This window comes from Larimichthys crocea, chromosome XII, assembly GCF_000972845.2.
Source record: "Larimichthys crocea isolate SSNF chromosome XII, L_crocea_2.0, whole genome shotgun sequence".
Classification (NCBI taxonomy): Eukaryota; Metazoa; Chordata; class Actinopteri; family Sciaenidae; genus Larimichthys; species Larimichthys crocea.
In genome coordinates this window covers 4567933-4586879 of record NC_040022.1, presented here as the reverse complement: position 1 = coordinate 4586879, position 18947 = coordinate 4567933, and the positions used below count along the sequence as shown (strand labels likewise).

General features: G+C 39.7%; 1 protein-coding gene across 1 annotated transcript; it reads left to right on the top strand.

Annotated features, from left to right (window-relative positions):
* Positions 1–2227: 2227 nt before the first annotated feature.
* Positions 2228–4867, top strand: hoxb13a (homeobox B13a). Its single transcript, XM_010741172.3, has 2 exons — positions 2228–3238; positions 4173–4867. The coding sequence occupies exons 1-2, from the start codon at positions 2524–2526 to the stop codon at positions 4418–4420; spliced, it is 963 nt and encodes a 320-aa protein (XP_010739474.2). The 5' UTR covers positions 2228–2523; the 3' UTR covers positions 4421–4867.
* Positions 4868–18947: the final 14080 nt, after the last annotated feature.

The following is an 18947-nucleotide window of genomic DNA, read 5'->3' as shown; positions in this document are numbered from 1 at the left end:
ACAATTTCTTTTTATTCTTTTATTTTATTTTATTTATTTTATTTTATTTTATTATCTTGACATTAGGAACAGTAGTAGTTTGACAAAAAAAACAAAACCAACAACCAAAAAATAAAAAAATAAAAATAAAATAACAACTTAGGGTCGACTTTCTCTTTCTTGAACTTTCTGATGCATCAATAAACTGATCTGAAAAAAATAAAAAATATATTTTTTTTCTTATTTTATTCAATTTATTTTGAAGGTTTACCTTTTATCCTTATTTTCGTCCAATCGTTCGATTGGAGAAAAAAAAACACGTCTCGGTTTTTCTTCTTTCCCTCTCAGGATAAACTGGATTAAAGTTTTAAATTCTAATTATTATTATTATTTTTAACTTCAGGTGCTGTTAAAAACTTTTCTTTTACTTCGCGTATCATCCTTCTTATCCGTCTCCTCTTGCAGATCATCCAGACTGACGAGCAGTAGAAGTCACAGAGCCTCACGTGTCTGATCACTGTCCGGGTCTCATCCTCTCTGCTCCCCGCTGCTTCGCCTCCATCACCTGGAGCCGCTTCACACCTGCTTTACGTCTGCTGCCGCAGAGAGCTCGGAGAGAAGCGACGCTGCTGTTTAGATCTATTTAAAATAGATATATGATTAAATAAATAAATGAACACATAGTGTGTTTTACGTAATCAAATCTGCGATTCAAAATGAACTTCTTCGTCTTTTACAGGGGAGAGAAAATGATCACAGCAGTAACCTGAGGTGCAGCCAATCCAAACTAAAACGAAGTCGCACAATATCAAATATATATTATACAGTAATATCATTTATTCCACTTTTGACAGCCATCAGTCCCTCCGCCGCTTCAGCACCACAAGCTGGTTGAGCGGCCGGCCAGCTGGTCCAACCAGAGACATGAGTCCTGATCCCATGGTACCAAGTTTGTGTATAATAATAATTTAATTTTCTTAAATAATTTGCATAATATTAAACAGTAAAATGATGCACGACCTGCATGTCTTCATTCAGTTTTCATTAGAAGTCATGTGGAAAAAAAAAACATGGCGTTTTACACAGAGTCCAGTTTTCTTCACAAATCACCTCTGATGACAATCAGGCCAAACACTGCCATGTCACTGGGCCTTTATTTCCCAACATTTTCATAATGAATAACATCCAGAGGAAGCTTTAAACATCAGTCCACTCACTTGTCCTTGTGGTTGATACACGAGGGCGCATTCATCCTAAAAAAAACCTTCAAATTCTTCGCGCCCGAAAAGCGTCAATTCAAACAACACCAGACGAATAACTTCACATCAACTCAAACCTATAAGCAGCGAGTGAAATCATTAGGCAAATAACGCGGCTCAGACGTGCCGTGAAAACCTTTCTGATCTGCTCTTTGAACCGAAGCCATATTTCTCAAATCTTAAGACCTCCAGATCTTTTCCATAAATCCCCTTTACGCGTCCTGCAGTCAGCGCACATAAATCCAGTCTGAGAAACGTCCAAGAGGGTACAATTATTTTAATAATCAAATGTTTCTTTTGAAAAGATGGAAATACTCCTGGTATGTTATGATTTTTAAAATTCTTTTATGACAGCGATAAACTTTTTTCCACGCATTTGGCAGCGCCGGTTATAAGTCTTTAAATGTGTCCATAACTCTGCGTAATAGTGAGTATTTTTACACCAGAGATCAGATAATTATAGGTCATATTTAGAGGAATTATAATAGCATTATGAACACAGAATATCATTTTTTTAAATGTCAGAAAATTCTAACTGACTTCACATATTTCATATTTCCCCCCTCGAGATTCAATACCGACCAAACATCATTTATGTGAACTAATCAGAGATTCAGCTGTTAGGATACGTGCGCGCTCCCCGTGCGTATTTACGCAAAACACACACAAAAACACGTCTGTTGAAGAGATTTATTTTCTTGTTTCTAAACTCACAAAGACACCGTGGCTCTTCCTGGCCGCAGGAGCTCAGACAGAGTTTGACGTAATGCAGCTGCGCGAGGAAAAGCGGCGCATTCAGGGAGCTGAGCCGCTTCACGGAGCTCACGCTCTTCTCGTGCCACAGCTCGAGCCTCATAAAAATATATTTTTTTGACTGACAATCCCCAACAAGTCCCCCCCCCTCACTCTTGTCCCATCACGTGATTATCCGGTCTCATCCAATGGACACGCGCCCTCCCTCCTCTCCTGCTCCCGGGGGCTTGTTGCGTCAAGGCTGCGGCTGGGATGTAACTGGGGTTCCGGCCGGTTACCGGGAGTCTTTGCCTCCGAGCGAGCGCCGTCACTAAACGGTGCAGCAACGCAGCGCACGCGTGCTATGACAGTGCGCGTGACGGTACGTGTGAATTACCTGAACTGTGTGTGAGCAGGAGAGCCGGCGGTCAGAGGAGAATAAATGCGCATCAGATCGTTTCATTCAGCCAATGTAGCATCATAGCGCACGGGACCGGATAAAGTCTGAGAGGAAACGGCGACGAACGGAGGCCAGACCGGGAAAGGAGCGCCTATGACAGCCTCCCTGGTCCTAAACCCTCGCTGGCCAGCGGAAACGGTAATGTTTGTGTATGACAACAACCTGGACGACCTGAACAAAAACATGGAGGGGCTGGTGGGCAGCGGTAACTTCGCCGCCAGTCAGTGCCGCAATATTATGGCGCACTCGGCGGCCGCCGCTGCACTGGGCGGCCACCCGTCCGGCCTGGTGCACTCTTCGGCCGGTTACTCCACAGTGGACGTGTCCGCTTCAGGCTCCGGCGAGTCAGGCGCGTCTTCGGGGAAGCAGTGCTCGGCCGGACCGTGCCCTGCGGCTGCAGTGCCGCACCAGAGCTCCTCGGCCGCCACCGCGTTACCGTACAGCTACTTTGGTAACGGCTACTACCCGTGCAGGATGGGGCGGGGTTCTCTCAAGTCGTGTACCCAGGCGGCAGGAGCCGCGCTCAGCTCGCAGTACATGGACACAACGGTGAACTCTGACGAATACTCGAACCACCGAGCTAAAGAGTTCGCCTTTTACCACGGCTACCCGAGCCCGTACCAGTCCATGGCCAGTTACCTGGACGTGTCGGTGGTCCAAACATTGGGCACCGGAGAGCCGCGCCATGACACCCTACTCCCTATGGACAGCTACCAGCCCTGGGCTCTGACCAACGGCTGGGGGGGACAGATGTACTGCTCCAAGGACCAGGGACAGGCTGGACACCTCTGGAAATCAGCTTTGGCTGGTAAGACACCGTTTTTTATTTAAAATAATATGTGTGTCTGTTTATTTAAAGAAGCTTTGCATGTGCAACAGGCCTGCTGAGGAGTGTGTGACATTTGTTACAGGAAGAAATTAAAAGACTTTGAGTAACTGTCTTAATGACATGATTCATGCTCTGGTAATGAAATGCAGTATTCATGAGTTTGACGTAAAGCTGCCTAATTAAGATGAGGACTTCTCTCTGCAGTAGATAAAGAATTTAAGTTGTGGCTGATGTTATCACAGCTTCGACAATCCCAAGTGATCTCAGACCGTCTTTTGCAACTGGTGCGTAAAATAAAAGCAAGCAGTCTGGATTATAACTGAATGAACTGTAGAGGACAATGTTGATATTTAGACTTTTAGTATTTAATCAAAAGCTCATGTGCTCCCTGATCTGTTGATGATTAATTATCTGGTGACTAATGCTCCTAACAGAATTATGATAAATCATAACTACTAGCTCAAGGATGTGGGCTCTGAACTGGTTTTGATTTTAAAAGAAGTCCCATGTGCTCATTTGAGAGCAGACAGCTCTCTGCAAATAATTAGAATTTTTGCAATGAAATAATAATAATAATAATAAAACACTAAAAACAATAAATAAGAAAACAAGGTTTGCAGATTTATGTGCATGCACAAATATGACGACTAATCTGAGGACAGGAGGTGCGGGTCAGATTGAACTTCCAGTTCATGCAGCTTGCAGACATCCACCATGTTGTCCGTCTGTGTCGCAGGATGGATATCCAATCAGCTCCAAGCATAAAGTCGCTGTCCTCCTAGTTTAGGCAGCAGGCATTAAATGCACCACAGCACACGTGTGTTTGTGTGTGTGTGTGTGTGTTGATAGAAACCATTAGGTTTGTCTCGGTGTGTACAGCCTCTTCTCTCTGTCCCCCTTTTTGTTTAAACAGATGTGGTGGCACACCAGCACGACGGCTCACCTTTCCGCCGCGGCAGGAAGAAGCGGATACCGTACACTAAAGTCCAGCTCAAAGAACTGGAGAAAGAGTACGCAGCCAACAAATTCATCACCAAGGACAAGAGGAGGAAGATCTCAGCCGCGACCAACCTGTCGGAGCGGCAGATCACCATCTGGTTCCAGAACAGGAGGGTGAAAGAGAAGAAGTTCGTGGCCAAAGTGAAGACCAGCGCGCCGTAGCGTGCGTGTTCTCTGCACTTTGGGACGATTTAATGATGGAACTTGGTGCATTTGCGTGTTATGCGTTAAGAATGAACTGAGAGAAATGACAAAAAAAGGGGAGGGAGGTTAAAGAAACTCGACGTGGTACTTCTTTACGGACTGGACTGTGCGTAACCATGTGCGTAAACAAATGGAAGACGAAAAAAAAAAAGGACAAAATCAGACAGAAAAGAACCAAAGCCCTCTGATACGCCTCCCCCACAGAGGCATCCTGTAAATACAGCACCTTCCTGCCTGCTTTGATGTAACTGTCTGTTCTCTGTCTGTGTTTTACTGTTTGTCAGTGTTGTCCGTGCCCATAGCCTATAGCCGAAAATACACTATTATGCTGTTCATATTGTTTATAACGCCTGTAAACCAGTAATCAAAGTATAGTGCAACACTTAATAAATTCTTTTAATCCTCGTCTAGTCTCCATCAGATCTCACGTCCTTAAATTCATCACTATGTAAACTGGCAACTTTGGATTCGTGCGCGTAATTTGTTTCTGGTTGCCAAACTATGCCCGTAAAAATGTGCAAACACACCCGCATTTAGTTCATATGAAAGGCTGAAAGCTGATACCCGCAAACTGGACAAACAGGACAGGAGGATTCAGACTCCCGATGCAGATGCAAAAGTGTTTATGAGACTGTGAATTCATATTTCGATCCGGCCTCCCTCTGGAACATCACCACAACAATGATATCCATGTCGTACTATCATTTCACAGGCCCGTATAGACCCGTGTGAACAAAACGTCCCACTAATTAAATCTCACACAGTATCAACATTCTTCACCGTTAAGCCGTGAATTCAAAGACGAAATGCATCCAGCAGTAAAGTGTCTTTACTCAGTTCGGTTTGTCTCCCATGTGAAGGTTTAGTTTAAGAACTTTAATGTCTCTCCAGCTGCGCGCTGAACATCTCAGAATACCTCGATGATCTGTGAAGTGGTGCGAGCAAAGGACTGAAACGTTCTGACTGATACCTTGAAAATGAAAATAATTTAATTATGAGATTAATTAAATTGTATGTAAAAAAAATAATTATTAATTGTGTAGTCAAATTAAAGACAAATTACAGCTTCTGTCAGTCATTTATGGGATGAAAGTTCTTTAGTTTGAAGCTGTAATGAATTATTTCCAGGGTGTGTAAAACTGATCCTGATTTGCCAAATTTGTTTAGAACTAAAACACACAAAAAATACAACCACAGTCAAGTATTTTACGGGAAATTTGCGCGGAACATTTCACACACGTGAGAAAAGCAACAGAGACTCAGCGGGAAATAATAAAATAAAAGAAGTACGTTGAAGCTACTTTTTGTTCTTCAAACGTCCCGCGAACAGAAGAGACTTTAAACTGCGCTATTGTTTGTGCGTCCTGTGGTCTGCAGTGTGTGTGTGTGTGTGTGTGTGTGTGTGTGTCTTTGTGCGTGCGTGTGTGTGAGAGAGACACAGACAGAGGAGAGAGAAGCCCTTGACCTTGAGAGTCACATGATCAGCTATCGCTCACTCAAGTCTCCCGCGAACCCATTTACAACAGTAGAGAGCTGTGTCGTCTGCTCTGACAGAGACCCCCCCTCTCCACACACACACACACACACACACACACACACACACACACACACACACACACTGCGGCATCAACACTCCTCTCTCTCTCTCTCTCATCAGCAGATTCCCGCGCGCCATCGACCCCCTCCTGCGGCGCGCTCACGAGATCGCAGCGACAAGTGAGTGACTGCGAGCTGCTGGTGCACGCCGCGCGTCTGCATCAGCTCTGTGGAGTGTTTGTGGGTCATCGTGAACAGCAGCAGCTGCTCGTGGATTTCTAACTTTCCACTCTTCGAGCGCATCGAGGTTTTTTTTTTTATTAAAAAAAGAATCTCGAGGTTTTCCGCTGCGTGCTGGCGTTGCAGAGCAGAGTCTCTCGGTTGACCTGTTCAGTAACTGTGATTCTTTGCATAGTGTGGATCAAGTCCAAGCCTTAAGCTTCACCGGGGAGAAATCTGGTGTCTTGTGAAACACACTCAGCCCCAACAGCCTAAAAAGGCTGTGACCTCTGCTGCAGCCACAGATAAACAACATTTATACTGGATATATTAGTGTTTTGTTTTGTTCACTCGTTCTGCTCTCACAGAATATTAAATGTTCAGCACAGTCCATTAAACCTGCTGCGTAATTACTCCTATTGCCGAAAGCAAAGATTTGACGTGTAACGGTGCACTGAGCGTCGTCCACTTTGGCTCTAAGCAATGGCGCAGGCCACACTGTTTCTCTCCAATGCTCCCCAGGAGGGACAAATGGAGCCGAAAGGCTGCGCCAAAGCGTTGCGCATTCTCCAATACATTTTGAATTTCATCATGAAATTCTGAGCGAAGCAAATCGTTGTTCATAACCTTTATTGAACCAGATTAAAAAAAACACTGAGATCAAGACCTCTTTCACAAGGGTGACCTGGCCAAGAAAGGCAGCAGCGCACGTCATAGTGGTAAAAAAAAAAAAACAGACAAACAACAATAACACACAGTTATAGATACATTACCAAATTTAAGAGCATAGGCACTGTTCAAAATATTTCCATTGTCTTTTTTTAAGATAGAGCGGAATGCTTCCAGAGGAAGAAGTTCTGCAATTTTAAGTTCGCATTGGAGGACTTCTGTGGTATTGGAGTCTAATCGACACAAATATTTATTCACTGTGGCAAGAAACATTTTGATCTGCACGCTGAGGCTCAGATTTATTCCACTGTTTGTGCACAATTGGAAATAAAAAACAAGAAATATATACAAAATTTAATGAAAAAAACATTTTACACTTAATGCGTCATGGCATGGCCTGCGCCACCGGACACTTACTGCTACAGATATAAATATATATTCCGCCGAGGTTTATCTTTATTCGAGGAGAGTTCAATCTGGGGCAGCTGGACTTAAATAAATTACAAGAGATATGCTATGGTTTTCAAATTTGATACATTCTGTATCCAAATAGAACATGATGCTTGTCTTTTTACGTATCATTAATTATCAAACAAACACAGATACTTTCCTCTCTGTGTTCGTTTTTTTTTCTGGACGTCTACTCCCGGCACAAAGTTGAACTTTGTCTTCTCTGCCTCAGACCTTCTACAGTTTGATAGAAACCGCAAAATATTCTTTAAGCAGCCGATTGTGCGTGTGCATGGCGAAATGCAGCTATAACGCGTCCTAAGAGAGAGAGAGAGAGAGAGAGAGAGAGAGAGAGGACTGTGTTTTTAATTAGGACTCATTAATGTGTGTGTGAATATAGAATATAGGCTGTCGCTGCAAATATGAATAGTGTTTATTGGCTGAGCTGCGGCGGTTAAACTGCGCTAATATAAAGTTTCAGCTTCTTTAAAAAGTGAAATCAAACTTTAAACACACGTCATGTTTTAATGAAATGGTCAGCGGAGGCAATTTGTGCTTAAAGCAGGCCTGCAGGAGCAACCAGGAAACACCGAACTAAAATAATATATTCCAATAGCTGCATATATGAAAAGGCTGATTTATTGTTTTTATCGTGGAAATAATAATTCAAACATATATATATAATTAAAACAGAAGCTGGATTCCGGTCATTGTAAAACCAAATTCCATTTCCTGTGTGTGTGTGTGTGTGTGTGTGTGTGTGTGTGTGTGTGTGTGTGTGTGTCGGACCGTTAAACATTAACATTGAACTTGACAAACGGCGGTGTGCTCTGCTGGCCTGTTGACTCTCTTTACTGCTCCGTCTCTGTCCCCCTTTAAAACCAACAATACTGACGGAAGCCCTGAAGCTCATAAAGCTCTTTCTCCCCTTTAGTCCAAATACCAGAGAGAGGAGGAGGAAGAGGAGGAGGAGGAGGAGGAGGAGGAGGAGGCCTGCGAGCAGCACCACACGACTCATGTGGTCTCACTTTATTCTCACACGACAATTCAATCTATGGATTTACATTTATTTGTCTAATTCTGGTATCACACACAGTCACGTGACTTACAATGCAACACGTTTGGATTCAAATAAATAAATACACAAACATACTTATAAAAAATGTATATGATCTTAAAACAGACGTCACACAAAATATCACATTTAAATCTGAAAAATAAAATTGAAGTTTAGTTTAGTTGAGAGTCAATTTAAATAAACTGCACTCTGCACGTGCAGACGTAAATAATGCTGAAGCTCCAACGTGGCCCCATGCACGTGCTAAAATGTTCAGAGTAAATACATCAAATAAAATGTTCATTATTATAACTTAAAAACAAAAAAAGCTCTGGGCATTGCTGAAATGTAAAGAAATATATTTACCAAAGTATTTTACTTAAGTACAATTTTAAAGTACTTTATTTAAGTGAAATATTGTACTCTGTACTTTGTACAGCTACTGTTCAGATTAGGTTTTACATATAAAAGATATAATCAGCTAGAGCATGACAGTGTTAGATATTAAACTACCCCCAAATATTTAAAGTAGTTCAAATAAACTTCACTTGACAAATTACAACATGCAGCGTTCAGTAATATAATATCATATAATATAAAGGCTACAATCTGGGCGTATCCGCTCATAATAATTTAATACTTTTTTTTCTGAATACCAAGATTTTACCTTACACTGTGGTATTTCTGAATAATCTAAATCCTTTCCAAACTACTGTAGTAAAACAGTGTTAATTGCATCCACATTTCTTAAGTGTTATAGTTTAGTTTAGTTTATACAGTGAATATTAGGAGTTATGTGTAAATTTTAAAAGTAAGATACAAAGATTTTCACACATGTGACACGAGCGTCATACAGACAGACTCTACTGAAGACAGCTGCAGCACAGTCAGCCTCCAACATGCACCACCACAACTACAACTCCACTCCATGTCAAGGGTCAGGCCTCATGGCTCCCTGATAATCCATGCAACAAATATTCATATGACACTGAATGTAAGAGTGGAGTGAGAGGAAATCATTTCAAAACTGAAGATCAATGGAGAGAAGTAGATATATATATTTTAATTATCTGTTTTATTTTGAACTTTTCACTCGTTAAAAAAACAAAAAGAGGAAACACCATTCCCAGATTTGTGTTTTATGTCAATAGAACGGAGCAGAGATGTTGGTTTGACCTGCTGTGGCAATAAAAACAAAGTGAATAGACACAGAGCACTTTGCATTCCTGCCTGCAAACAGCTGCACCGTCAGAGGGCGAAGCTGGACAGTCTGCAGAGCTGTAAACATGAGATCTCATGTCACTTTGGATGTATCTTACTCAGTTATAATGATTACAAATGAAGCTATTCACACATTATTCACAGTAGTGTCGAGATAGTAAGTAGTAAGTACTGATGATAACGGTCATGTTTAAAAGATGAGTGTAAAAATACGCACATGATAATACTGAATAATATCTTTTAAATCGCTTCTGTTTCTTTCCATTCTCTCTTTGTGTGTTAGTATAATTGTTTTTTGCACATTCATGGTTACACACTCTCTCTTCACCTCCCTACACTTGTATTTTAATTTGAATTCATTTGCCAAAAAGCACACAATAAAAGTTAAATGTAGCTTTAACTCATAGGATTCTTTATTTCTTCAAAATCTTTACAGATATCACCAAAATAACAAGAATCTGACGTCAGAGCTTAAATGCAGTGGTGGAGGAAGTATTCAGATCTTTTACACAAACAAGAGGAATCAAAACTGCAATATTAAATACTCCACTATGAGTAAATGTCATGCATTGAAAATAAAACTTAAGTCACATTGGCTAAATTGACACGAAGTATCAAAAATGACCCCTGTGAGTGTTTTAATATAAACTGTATTATTAGATGTGTAAGCAGCATCTTACTGTTGTTTGAACTACTGCATACACTGTGACAACAGTCCAACAGTTATGGGCTCATCATATGTTTTGTATGAGAAATATTCATCTGTCAAGTGAGCTGTCACATAAATGTAGTGCAGTAAAAAGTGCAACGTTTCCCTTTGAACTGTCATCATGCAGGAGTATAAAATGGACATACTTATGTAAAGTATTGAGTATCAAGCAGTACTTGGGCAAATGTGGTCACTCACTTAGGTTCCATCACTGACTGAAATGATTTCTCAGGGGAAGAAAAAACAGAAACTTTCTGCCCCATAATTCCTTATTCCAGTAATATTCAGAAGAAAGTGCTAAAAATAAATCAACAAATGATGATTTTCTCCTTCAGATCTTTCTGTGAACTCCTGGTGAAGTCAAGGAGGACTGTTTTTAGTAACAGGGACATGATTCTGTAGCCCATTTGGATGCAGCTCTTGTTTTCCTTTAAAGCAGATGGTGCTTTCTGTCTGTCGGAGCTGGTCTTCATCTGAGGCTGCACGATCAGGAGTAGCCGGGAGGTGTTTCAGACTCCTTGGGATCAGGATCACAGTAAAGACCGTTATTGTGTTTTACAGGTAAATGTGCTTCAGAGTTAAATAAATATGCTCGTACGACAGATGTCAGCTGATGTCAGCAACTGGCATACTCTATAACAAACCCACCCAGCTGGATGGATTTCAGTCACTCTGGGAGGAGAGCCAAAATGGAGCAAATCCAGCTGAGATGACAGAATGGGAGTGCCAGGGGAAAGGATGGAGTTTGGAAAAATGGGTGTAGAATCAAACAATTTGAGTAAAATCCTAATTTACTGTTGTTAAACTCTATTTTCAGCATATTTTTACACCTGGTGATGGAATAAATATGACGTTTCATATGTGGACACTATTGTTTTTATTTTGGTTTTGTGAATTATTTCTCTGTATTTGACAAAAAGTAAAGGTTCTAACTTAAATCATGCCTTAACCTGGATCTTTAAGGCGCAAAGCACCAACCAGTGCCCAGAATATACACAGGACAGCCAATCAGGTTCTGCTTTGTTACTGTGTTGACTCACTGCTCTGTTACAGGAGCTGAACAGGTCAGGAAATGGAGAGCTTGGACAATTTTGAGGCCTCAGAATGAAACATTTTCTGAAGACATTGTGGATAAGAAACGCAGATGAGGTTGACCTAACTCTTTAATTTGCTGAGATGTTATTTTAAGCATTACTTATACAGCTATCTTGCTAAGGTCATTTTTAAAGCTTGTGCTTATATTAATGTCCTGGATAAAAGTGACTATTTCTGACAGCAGTTAAGGCTAAACTGTTCATAAACATCAACAATAGAAACATTAATATGAGAGAGCTTTGCATGTTGTCTGTTCAGAAAGCTCATCTTCTTTCTGCTGGTGTGAAAAATAAAGGCGGTTCTGATGGTCAGCTGTCATAAAAACAGACAGACAGGGGACTGCAGTGCTAGTACCACCGTAAATCACATTTCCCTCTTCCATCATCCATCCTGTGCCGTGCTACATAGAACAGAGTGGAACCCTGAAATGATTTTTACACATTTATATTTTGTCCTGTATTCTCTTTCTTTTTCTATTCTACAGCGGTTTATGGGACAGCGGGAGACGAGGACAGGACCCACCCCCTGAGACACACACACACACACACACACACACACACACACACACAGCTCCCCAGAGTATGCTTTATTCTTCAGACCAGGAATGCAGAACTGAAGCTCGTTTTTCTGTCTCAAGTTCATGTCCAACAGAGCCCCCCACCCCCCTCCCACACACACACACACACACACACACACACACACACACACATTTTCTCTACCGTTTTTACCACCTTCTCTCTCCATCCCTCCTCCTCCTGCCCCTCCTTCTCCTCCTCTGTCTGCATTGCGGACTGTCTTTTTGTTTCCCAGGTTGGACTTTGCAGTTGAACTTGAGACAGACAGACAGCTTGTAAACAGTTAGTAGTCTGGCCCCTGTCTGGTCTGGAATGGCCTGGAATGGCCTGAGGGGGGTGAGGGGCAAAAGGGCGGAGAAATGGACACTAGGCTGAACGATCCTGTTTAACACGAACACCTTCAAATGAATTTGGAGGAGTTTCACATCTTTAAATGGGTCCAATTAAAAAAAAAAGAGAAAGAACGAGACCCTTCACATTTGACATGACATTCACCATAAGATGAATGAAGTAAAAATAATTACTGGTCAGGTCAGGGCATGCCGGATATTTCTCACTGTAAACATATCATCAGGATTCAGTCTTCAAGAAAACACAGTGAGTCTCGGCCTCTCAGTGTGGACGCATACTGTTGTTACTGGACTGCAATTGTGTCATTTTGTAAAACTGAATTGACTTTAAACTGAGATATGCAGTGAAATAAAGTCAGCCCAAGTCAGCCCAACCCCAAGTCAGTAGTGTGTGTGTGTGTGTGTGTGTGTGTGTGTGTGTGTGTGTGTGAGTCTTTTAACAGCTCAGGGAGAAAAGGAAATGACTGTAAACACACTATACAGCTGGACAGGCCTCCAACAAAGCCTGTGTGTGTGTGGCGGTGATTGGCAGGGGGATATGACATCATGTAGTGTAATAAATGGAGTGCCAGGCAGACTCACTCGAATACTACGAGAACAAGAATGTTCCATTCTGATCTGAGGAACACCTCCAGGATTTTCATTAGCTGATTATACTTTACTTTATTGGCAGATACGCAGTAAATTCAGCGTGTTTGAAGGAGACGTATTTGAGAGATTTTGCTGAATACTGGTGGCTGTTTCCTCTGAATGTCTTCTTCTTTAGCTCGATGTGTCCCAAACACTGAAATACAAAACGTCTCTCAGGGATGATACAAGTTCACTGACATGGTGATAATCCACAAGGCTCATGCCCTGCCTGGTGAGAAGAAAAGTGTGAATGAACAAATCCAAAAAGTACATTAGGAATGTAGATTTATGTAATCTGAGAATTTACCAAGAGAAAACCAGTAATCCCAAAAGAAGAAGAAGAAGAACATTTCAGAGAGAATACAACAAAAGAATGAGATGATATGCTTAATGGAAGTCCACTTTCCACTTGGAAAGAAAATGATGAGAGCAGGAATATGGAGCTGCTATAAGTAGAACATGTTAACATTTTATCTGATTCAGTGCAGCTACTAGATAGACAGGGGTCACATATTAAAATAGGTATATATAAGACTAAGTCTGGCTGCTTGTGCTACACAAACACAAGGATGAAGAGTTTCCCTATGTTAGTGGACTGTCACACTTACACAACAACTTAAAAGTTCGACAAAACCAGTGTGTCAGGTTCACTGCAGAGCCTTCATTCTGGTTGATGCTGGAAGCTTCTCATCATATTTTTGTGCAAAATGATCAGTTCAATCATTTCAAGGCAGAATCCTGTGACAATGGTAGCTCAGAGGACATAAACAACATTGGACCACTGAGGTACAGCTGTGCCAATATGCATAAAAACATAAAATAGGCTATAGTAGGCTTTGTTGCAATATTTGTTTGGCATCAAAAAGCAATAAAAAATCCTGAAAGTTGCTTTTAGGGAGTAATTATTGTTGATATATTGTATTTTGTTGCATAAATAATGGGCCTGACTGTAGGCATGTATGGAAAAATAGTCATTCATTTATTCTCTGACATTCTAATGAGTGGTACCAATGGTTATGAAAAATATAATGAAAAATCTCAATGAACTCAAACTTTAAGAAGACACAGAACGTCAGAGACAACTACAGCATGTTGTTACTGACCTGTAACCGCATGTTGCTCTATAGAAATGTATGAGCAATAATAGAAATGTTAAAGGTGAGTGAGAGACAACAAACAGCAGCAGTGGCAACAAGATCATCATCCCCGGCAGTCGCACAAGGGCTCCGAGTCTTACACTACCCAAGAGACGTCAGAGCCAAGACTGCAGCACAGCCACACACAGTTCTGTTAGATAATAATGGATCTGATAGATGAATATGACATCATTTGTTACAGGGCTGATAAGACAACACAAAGTGTTTAATAATGCAGGTGCAGCTCTGATTTTAATACTTTATCAAATAAACATCTGGAAGAAAAAAATGTGTGAACATGGAAATGAATTCTTGACGTTGGAAAGAGCTTTCAACCACATGGTGTTCATGGGTGAACAGGATTCTATTTTTTGATTTGGACTGCGTCTTCTGAAATGATAAATAATACAAATTAAATTGATCTAATTATCTCAGATGTTACTGAGAGACTCCTACCTACATCCCGAGATAATCAGTCAAATTAACTTGCCATAAAAAATTCTCACATTAGTCATGGAAGAAATGGCGGAGGAGTAATTATGTGGCACACTGAGGAGGACTAAACATTTATTGTATCAGTCAAAAATAAGGAAAGCTCATATTTGGATGAAAATTAATGGAGGACTCTTCAATAACTCTAAATCTGTGGGAATGGTGGAAATCAAATACTGGAAAGATTTTATGAGACAAGATGGAATAATTCTGTATTTCAACATTTTGTTATCACAAAACAAAATGTAGCAAATATGTTTCAATATTATTATTACTTGAGGCTTTTATGTCTTTATTTTGGATAATGACAACTGAACTGTAGAGAAAGAGAAAGAGGGTACGACGTGCAGCAAAGGTTGGACTCAAACCTGGGCCACTCAACTTTAGGACATAAGGCACACACTCTATAAACGCAACACCTAACCCAAGAAACCCAGAAGAAAAATCTATCAAACAATATCTTCAATGTGAATCTGACAGTTTTGGTACAATTTTACATCAAACAAAACATTTACCAGCAGCTACAACAGCTAAACATAACATAAAAGTATCATACCAAAACAAACAACAGCTAAACATAACATAAAAGTATCATACCAAAACAAATGTTGAAATCTTCAGAAATCTTCTTAATGAATCCAAACAAGTTTCAGTGTGTTTAGAATTAAAAAAATAAATAAAATCAGTTCACAATTCACGGCAGCGCATATGAAAAGCATTGATTTTTTTTAGTAGGGGGAAATATCGACATTCCTGTTATTGTACTGTCTAGGAACTTTATGAAATAATAAGATGTGAAAGAAATGAAAAATATGTTTTTACTATGAGGGCAGAATACTGAAGCAGCTCCAAGCAGCAATGCTAAGATCATTTATGATAATATTATGAAGTGAAAAATATTTATAAGATATAAAGAGAATAAAAGACATTTCAACAATGGACAGAAACAGTCCCAAATAAGAAACAAAACAAAGATCATAATAATTCATAGGTCATAAAGATATTATATAAAAACTCAGGCAACAAATGCATGTGCATCAAAATTCTGAAGTAAAAATCTCATGGTCAGTCTGAGATCTTTGACCTGTGGGAATTAAAATTAGGACAAAACAGAGCACTGGCCATTTAATGTCAACATTAACTGAGAAAATGTCAGAATAACAGATGAATTTGGGCATCATCTGTCTGAGATCACACAGCTAAAATGAACTCTGAGCGCTCTGGAAAAATTTAACAAGGTGACTGAATGCTGCTTCAGCAGAGAGAGTCTGAAAAAATAAATAAAACAAAATAAAAACCATCAAGACTTTAATTATTTGTTAAGATTTCAGTATTATATATTATATAGAAGTAAAATACGGACCTATTAGTTACACCTAACAAATAGGTATCATGGAATATCCTAGAAAAAAAGAAAAAAAGAGAAAGAAAACTACATAAATACTGAATGCAGAGCTGGATTGGGCCAAATTCTCTTTCTCATGAAGATAAAATTATTCACATCTTCATGACAGATCCAAACTAAGGTTCCTCTTTTTTTTCACAGAAGACAAAGGTGTAAATCATGAGACCTTCTCAGTTCTCCTGAACATTCAGACAAAACATTTAAATATATGGCACTGACTCCCTCGGGATATCACAATGTTTCCTCTCTGCCGTCCCAAAGGTTTTCACAGTGTGTTGCTGATAGCTGCAGCTCATCTTCCTTTGTTCTTTTGACAGAGATATCTTTGCGGGATGGCAAAACAAGAAAAATGAAGAGAATGGTTCTGTCCAGTCAGCTTTTCTGTGAATGTGCCATCCTACAAACTGATCCAATCTGAGGCCAACCCGTTCTCCTCTGACTCTACCTTCATTCTAGACAGATTCTGATCAGTTTCCTTGTCTTTAAAAACCAAGATTGCATTTGATGAAGATGTTTTTATGTCCAGTGCTGCTTTCTACAATTACTGTGCACAGCAACTACAGTATGCTTCTGGTTAGGGAAACGGTTGGTTTAGGGTTAGAGTGAGGTTAGGCTGCATGGAAATCATGAGGTACAGAACAGTACAATTTAACTGTAATTCCTAAAATACTGGGCTGACACACACAGAATACACACTAACCTCTGGAACGCCTGCACAAATAGACACACACAAACACACACACACACACACACGCACACACACACTCACACACACACACACACTGTCTATAATGAACAGCAGGCCAACATGAAGCGGGCACCAGAAAAGGGACTTGTCCTCTTCAAACAAAGCCAGAAGTTAAAGACTGTATGCAGCTGTTAAACAACCAAATGTACTGGCAGCCAACGTACTAGTCATCTGTGAAATTTTACAGCCATCTACAATGATCTTGACCTTATAAATGTGTGTGTGTGTGTGTGTGTGTGTGTCTGTCTGTCTGTGTGTGTGTGTGTGTATCGAGGTTGTTTAGCAGAGAGGTGATGGCATGTTGCTATCCGAGGTGTTAGGCTGTGATATCCATCAAGGCTGATTTTCTCCCTCGTTTGCATTGACTCATGTTGAACATCATTAGGTTTATCATGAAACAAGTGAGACACTCGTTACCACAAAGCAGTCCTTAATTACATTAATTATAGTTTATTTAGTCGGTCCGTTTGCACAGAAACCCTGACATAAAAACAATAATTCAAAGCAGATGTGCACAAACCCAGGTGGGCTTTGCTTATTTGTGTTCTCCTCATATGGGACTGAAAAGCAAACAGCAAAAATTGCACAGAAGAAGAAAAGTAACAATGGTCAAAACCAAGAAATGAAAATGAATGAATGTGTAATGAATGTACACAGTATGTTTCAATTTGTGGAAAGTACGGCGGTGAAGAGAGTCAGAAAAACACCCGCAGACACTGTTAAAGGATGATACTCATTATGTGTTCAAACTTGGAAAGTGATGTAGCAGATTGATAGCCATTCCAAAACTGAGTCTGCGCTTAACTCAAAACATGCACTGAGGGTAGGGAAAAATGTAAGAATGATATCATTTAAAGAATAGTGCCGCTTGAATGACAGAAGATTTGAAGGTATGAGCAAAAAAAAATAAAAGTATATTAGTATATTAAAAAAGTTTAAATAAATATTAGGTTATATTTTGACACTCAGTAATAGTTATAACATTTTGACATTTTAGCCTTTTGGTCTATATTTGTTTGTTTCACTGACAAGAAAAATATACATTCATGCACAACCAAATTAAATCTGTATCATCTGCGAAAAAGATGAAGTTAGGTAACAAAATAATATTTATTCAGTAGAAATAAGAAATAAAAAAGTCCCTAGTAAGGAGCCTTGTGGAACTCCTACGGTGATTTCACTGTTTTAGAGAAAACAAATAACTTAAATAAAAGTTGCCGCTTAGCTATTTATTGTGTGTTTAGAAGAAGTGTCTACACATTCTACTGAAGAGTTCAATATAACATAGTTTAATGTTTGTTGAAAAGGCAAAGTGTAAATATTGACTTGTGGTTGGTCACATGCTAGTGCGACTGAAGAGTTATTTACTCAGAGTTTGTCGTCTTCTTACTATAGACTGACAAGGATGTTATTCTCAGCTGCACCACACTGCTGCTGCAGAATTGCACCTGTTGCTAAGCTCATGTTAATATAAAATTCCTCATTTCCTCACTGATTCATAATTTGGAAACGAGTCAATGGAGTCCAAAGTAGTGGCAGCTTGTTCATACAAGTCAGTGGAATAACAACTGGCATGAGTCTGTGAGACTGTGATACTTATTAAACATACAGAATAACATTACTCATAAAACATTGGTTTTTAGTATATCCTCAAGGCAATATAAGTAAAAAAGTGTGCATTAGAGAACACTATAAAGACCAAAGGAATATGAAATCCTTGCACACTTATTGGCTCTTTTATTTCAGAATTTTCTAACAGTTCTAACAGTCTAACAAGATACAATATAATTTTAGTCAATCACACAGTCATCTATCTTTATCTTTTCAATAAATAAATCATATAGAAGACTAGCAAATTTAATAGTCCTAAACTACAGTAACTTTATTTTGACATTGTCATCATCATTTGTCACAATCTATAAACTGTTTTATCTTAAACACTGTGTTTATTATTTTGATTTATTCAGGTATAAGATTTCCTGCACATTTTCCTGTTTCCATCTGTCTTTTTTATGTCTTATTTTGGTGTTGTTAAAGGTGTAATGTTGCATTTTCTCTGGACGATACTGATTTTTCCATTTCTTTTCACTTAAAATTGTAGTCACAGTCTTGTATGTGACAAGCATTACAAACATGTGCAAATGTCTAGATTATTTATTCATGCTTTGAATCCAGTGAACACACCACTGCAAA

What these genes read in the sequence shown, in the direction of transcription:
- hoxb13a (XM_010741172.3), top strand. Translation starts at nt 2,524, where the DNA reads ATGACAGCCTCCCTGGTCCTAAACCCTCGCTGGCCAGCGGAAACGGTA. An exon ending in CTGGAAATCAGCTTTGGCTG is followed by an intron (nt 3,239 to 4,172) that starts GTAAGACACCGT and finishes TTGTTTAAACAG; the next exon opens with ATGTGGTGGCACACCAGCAC.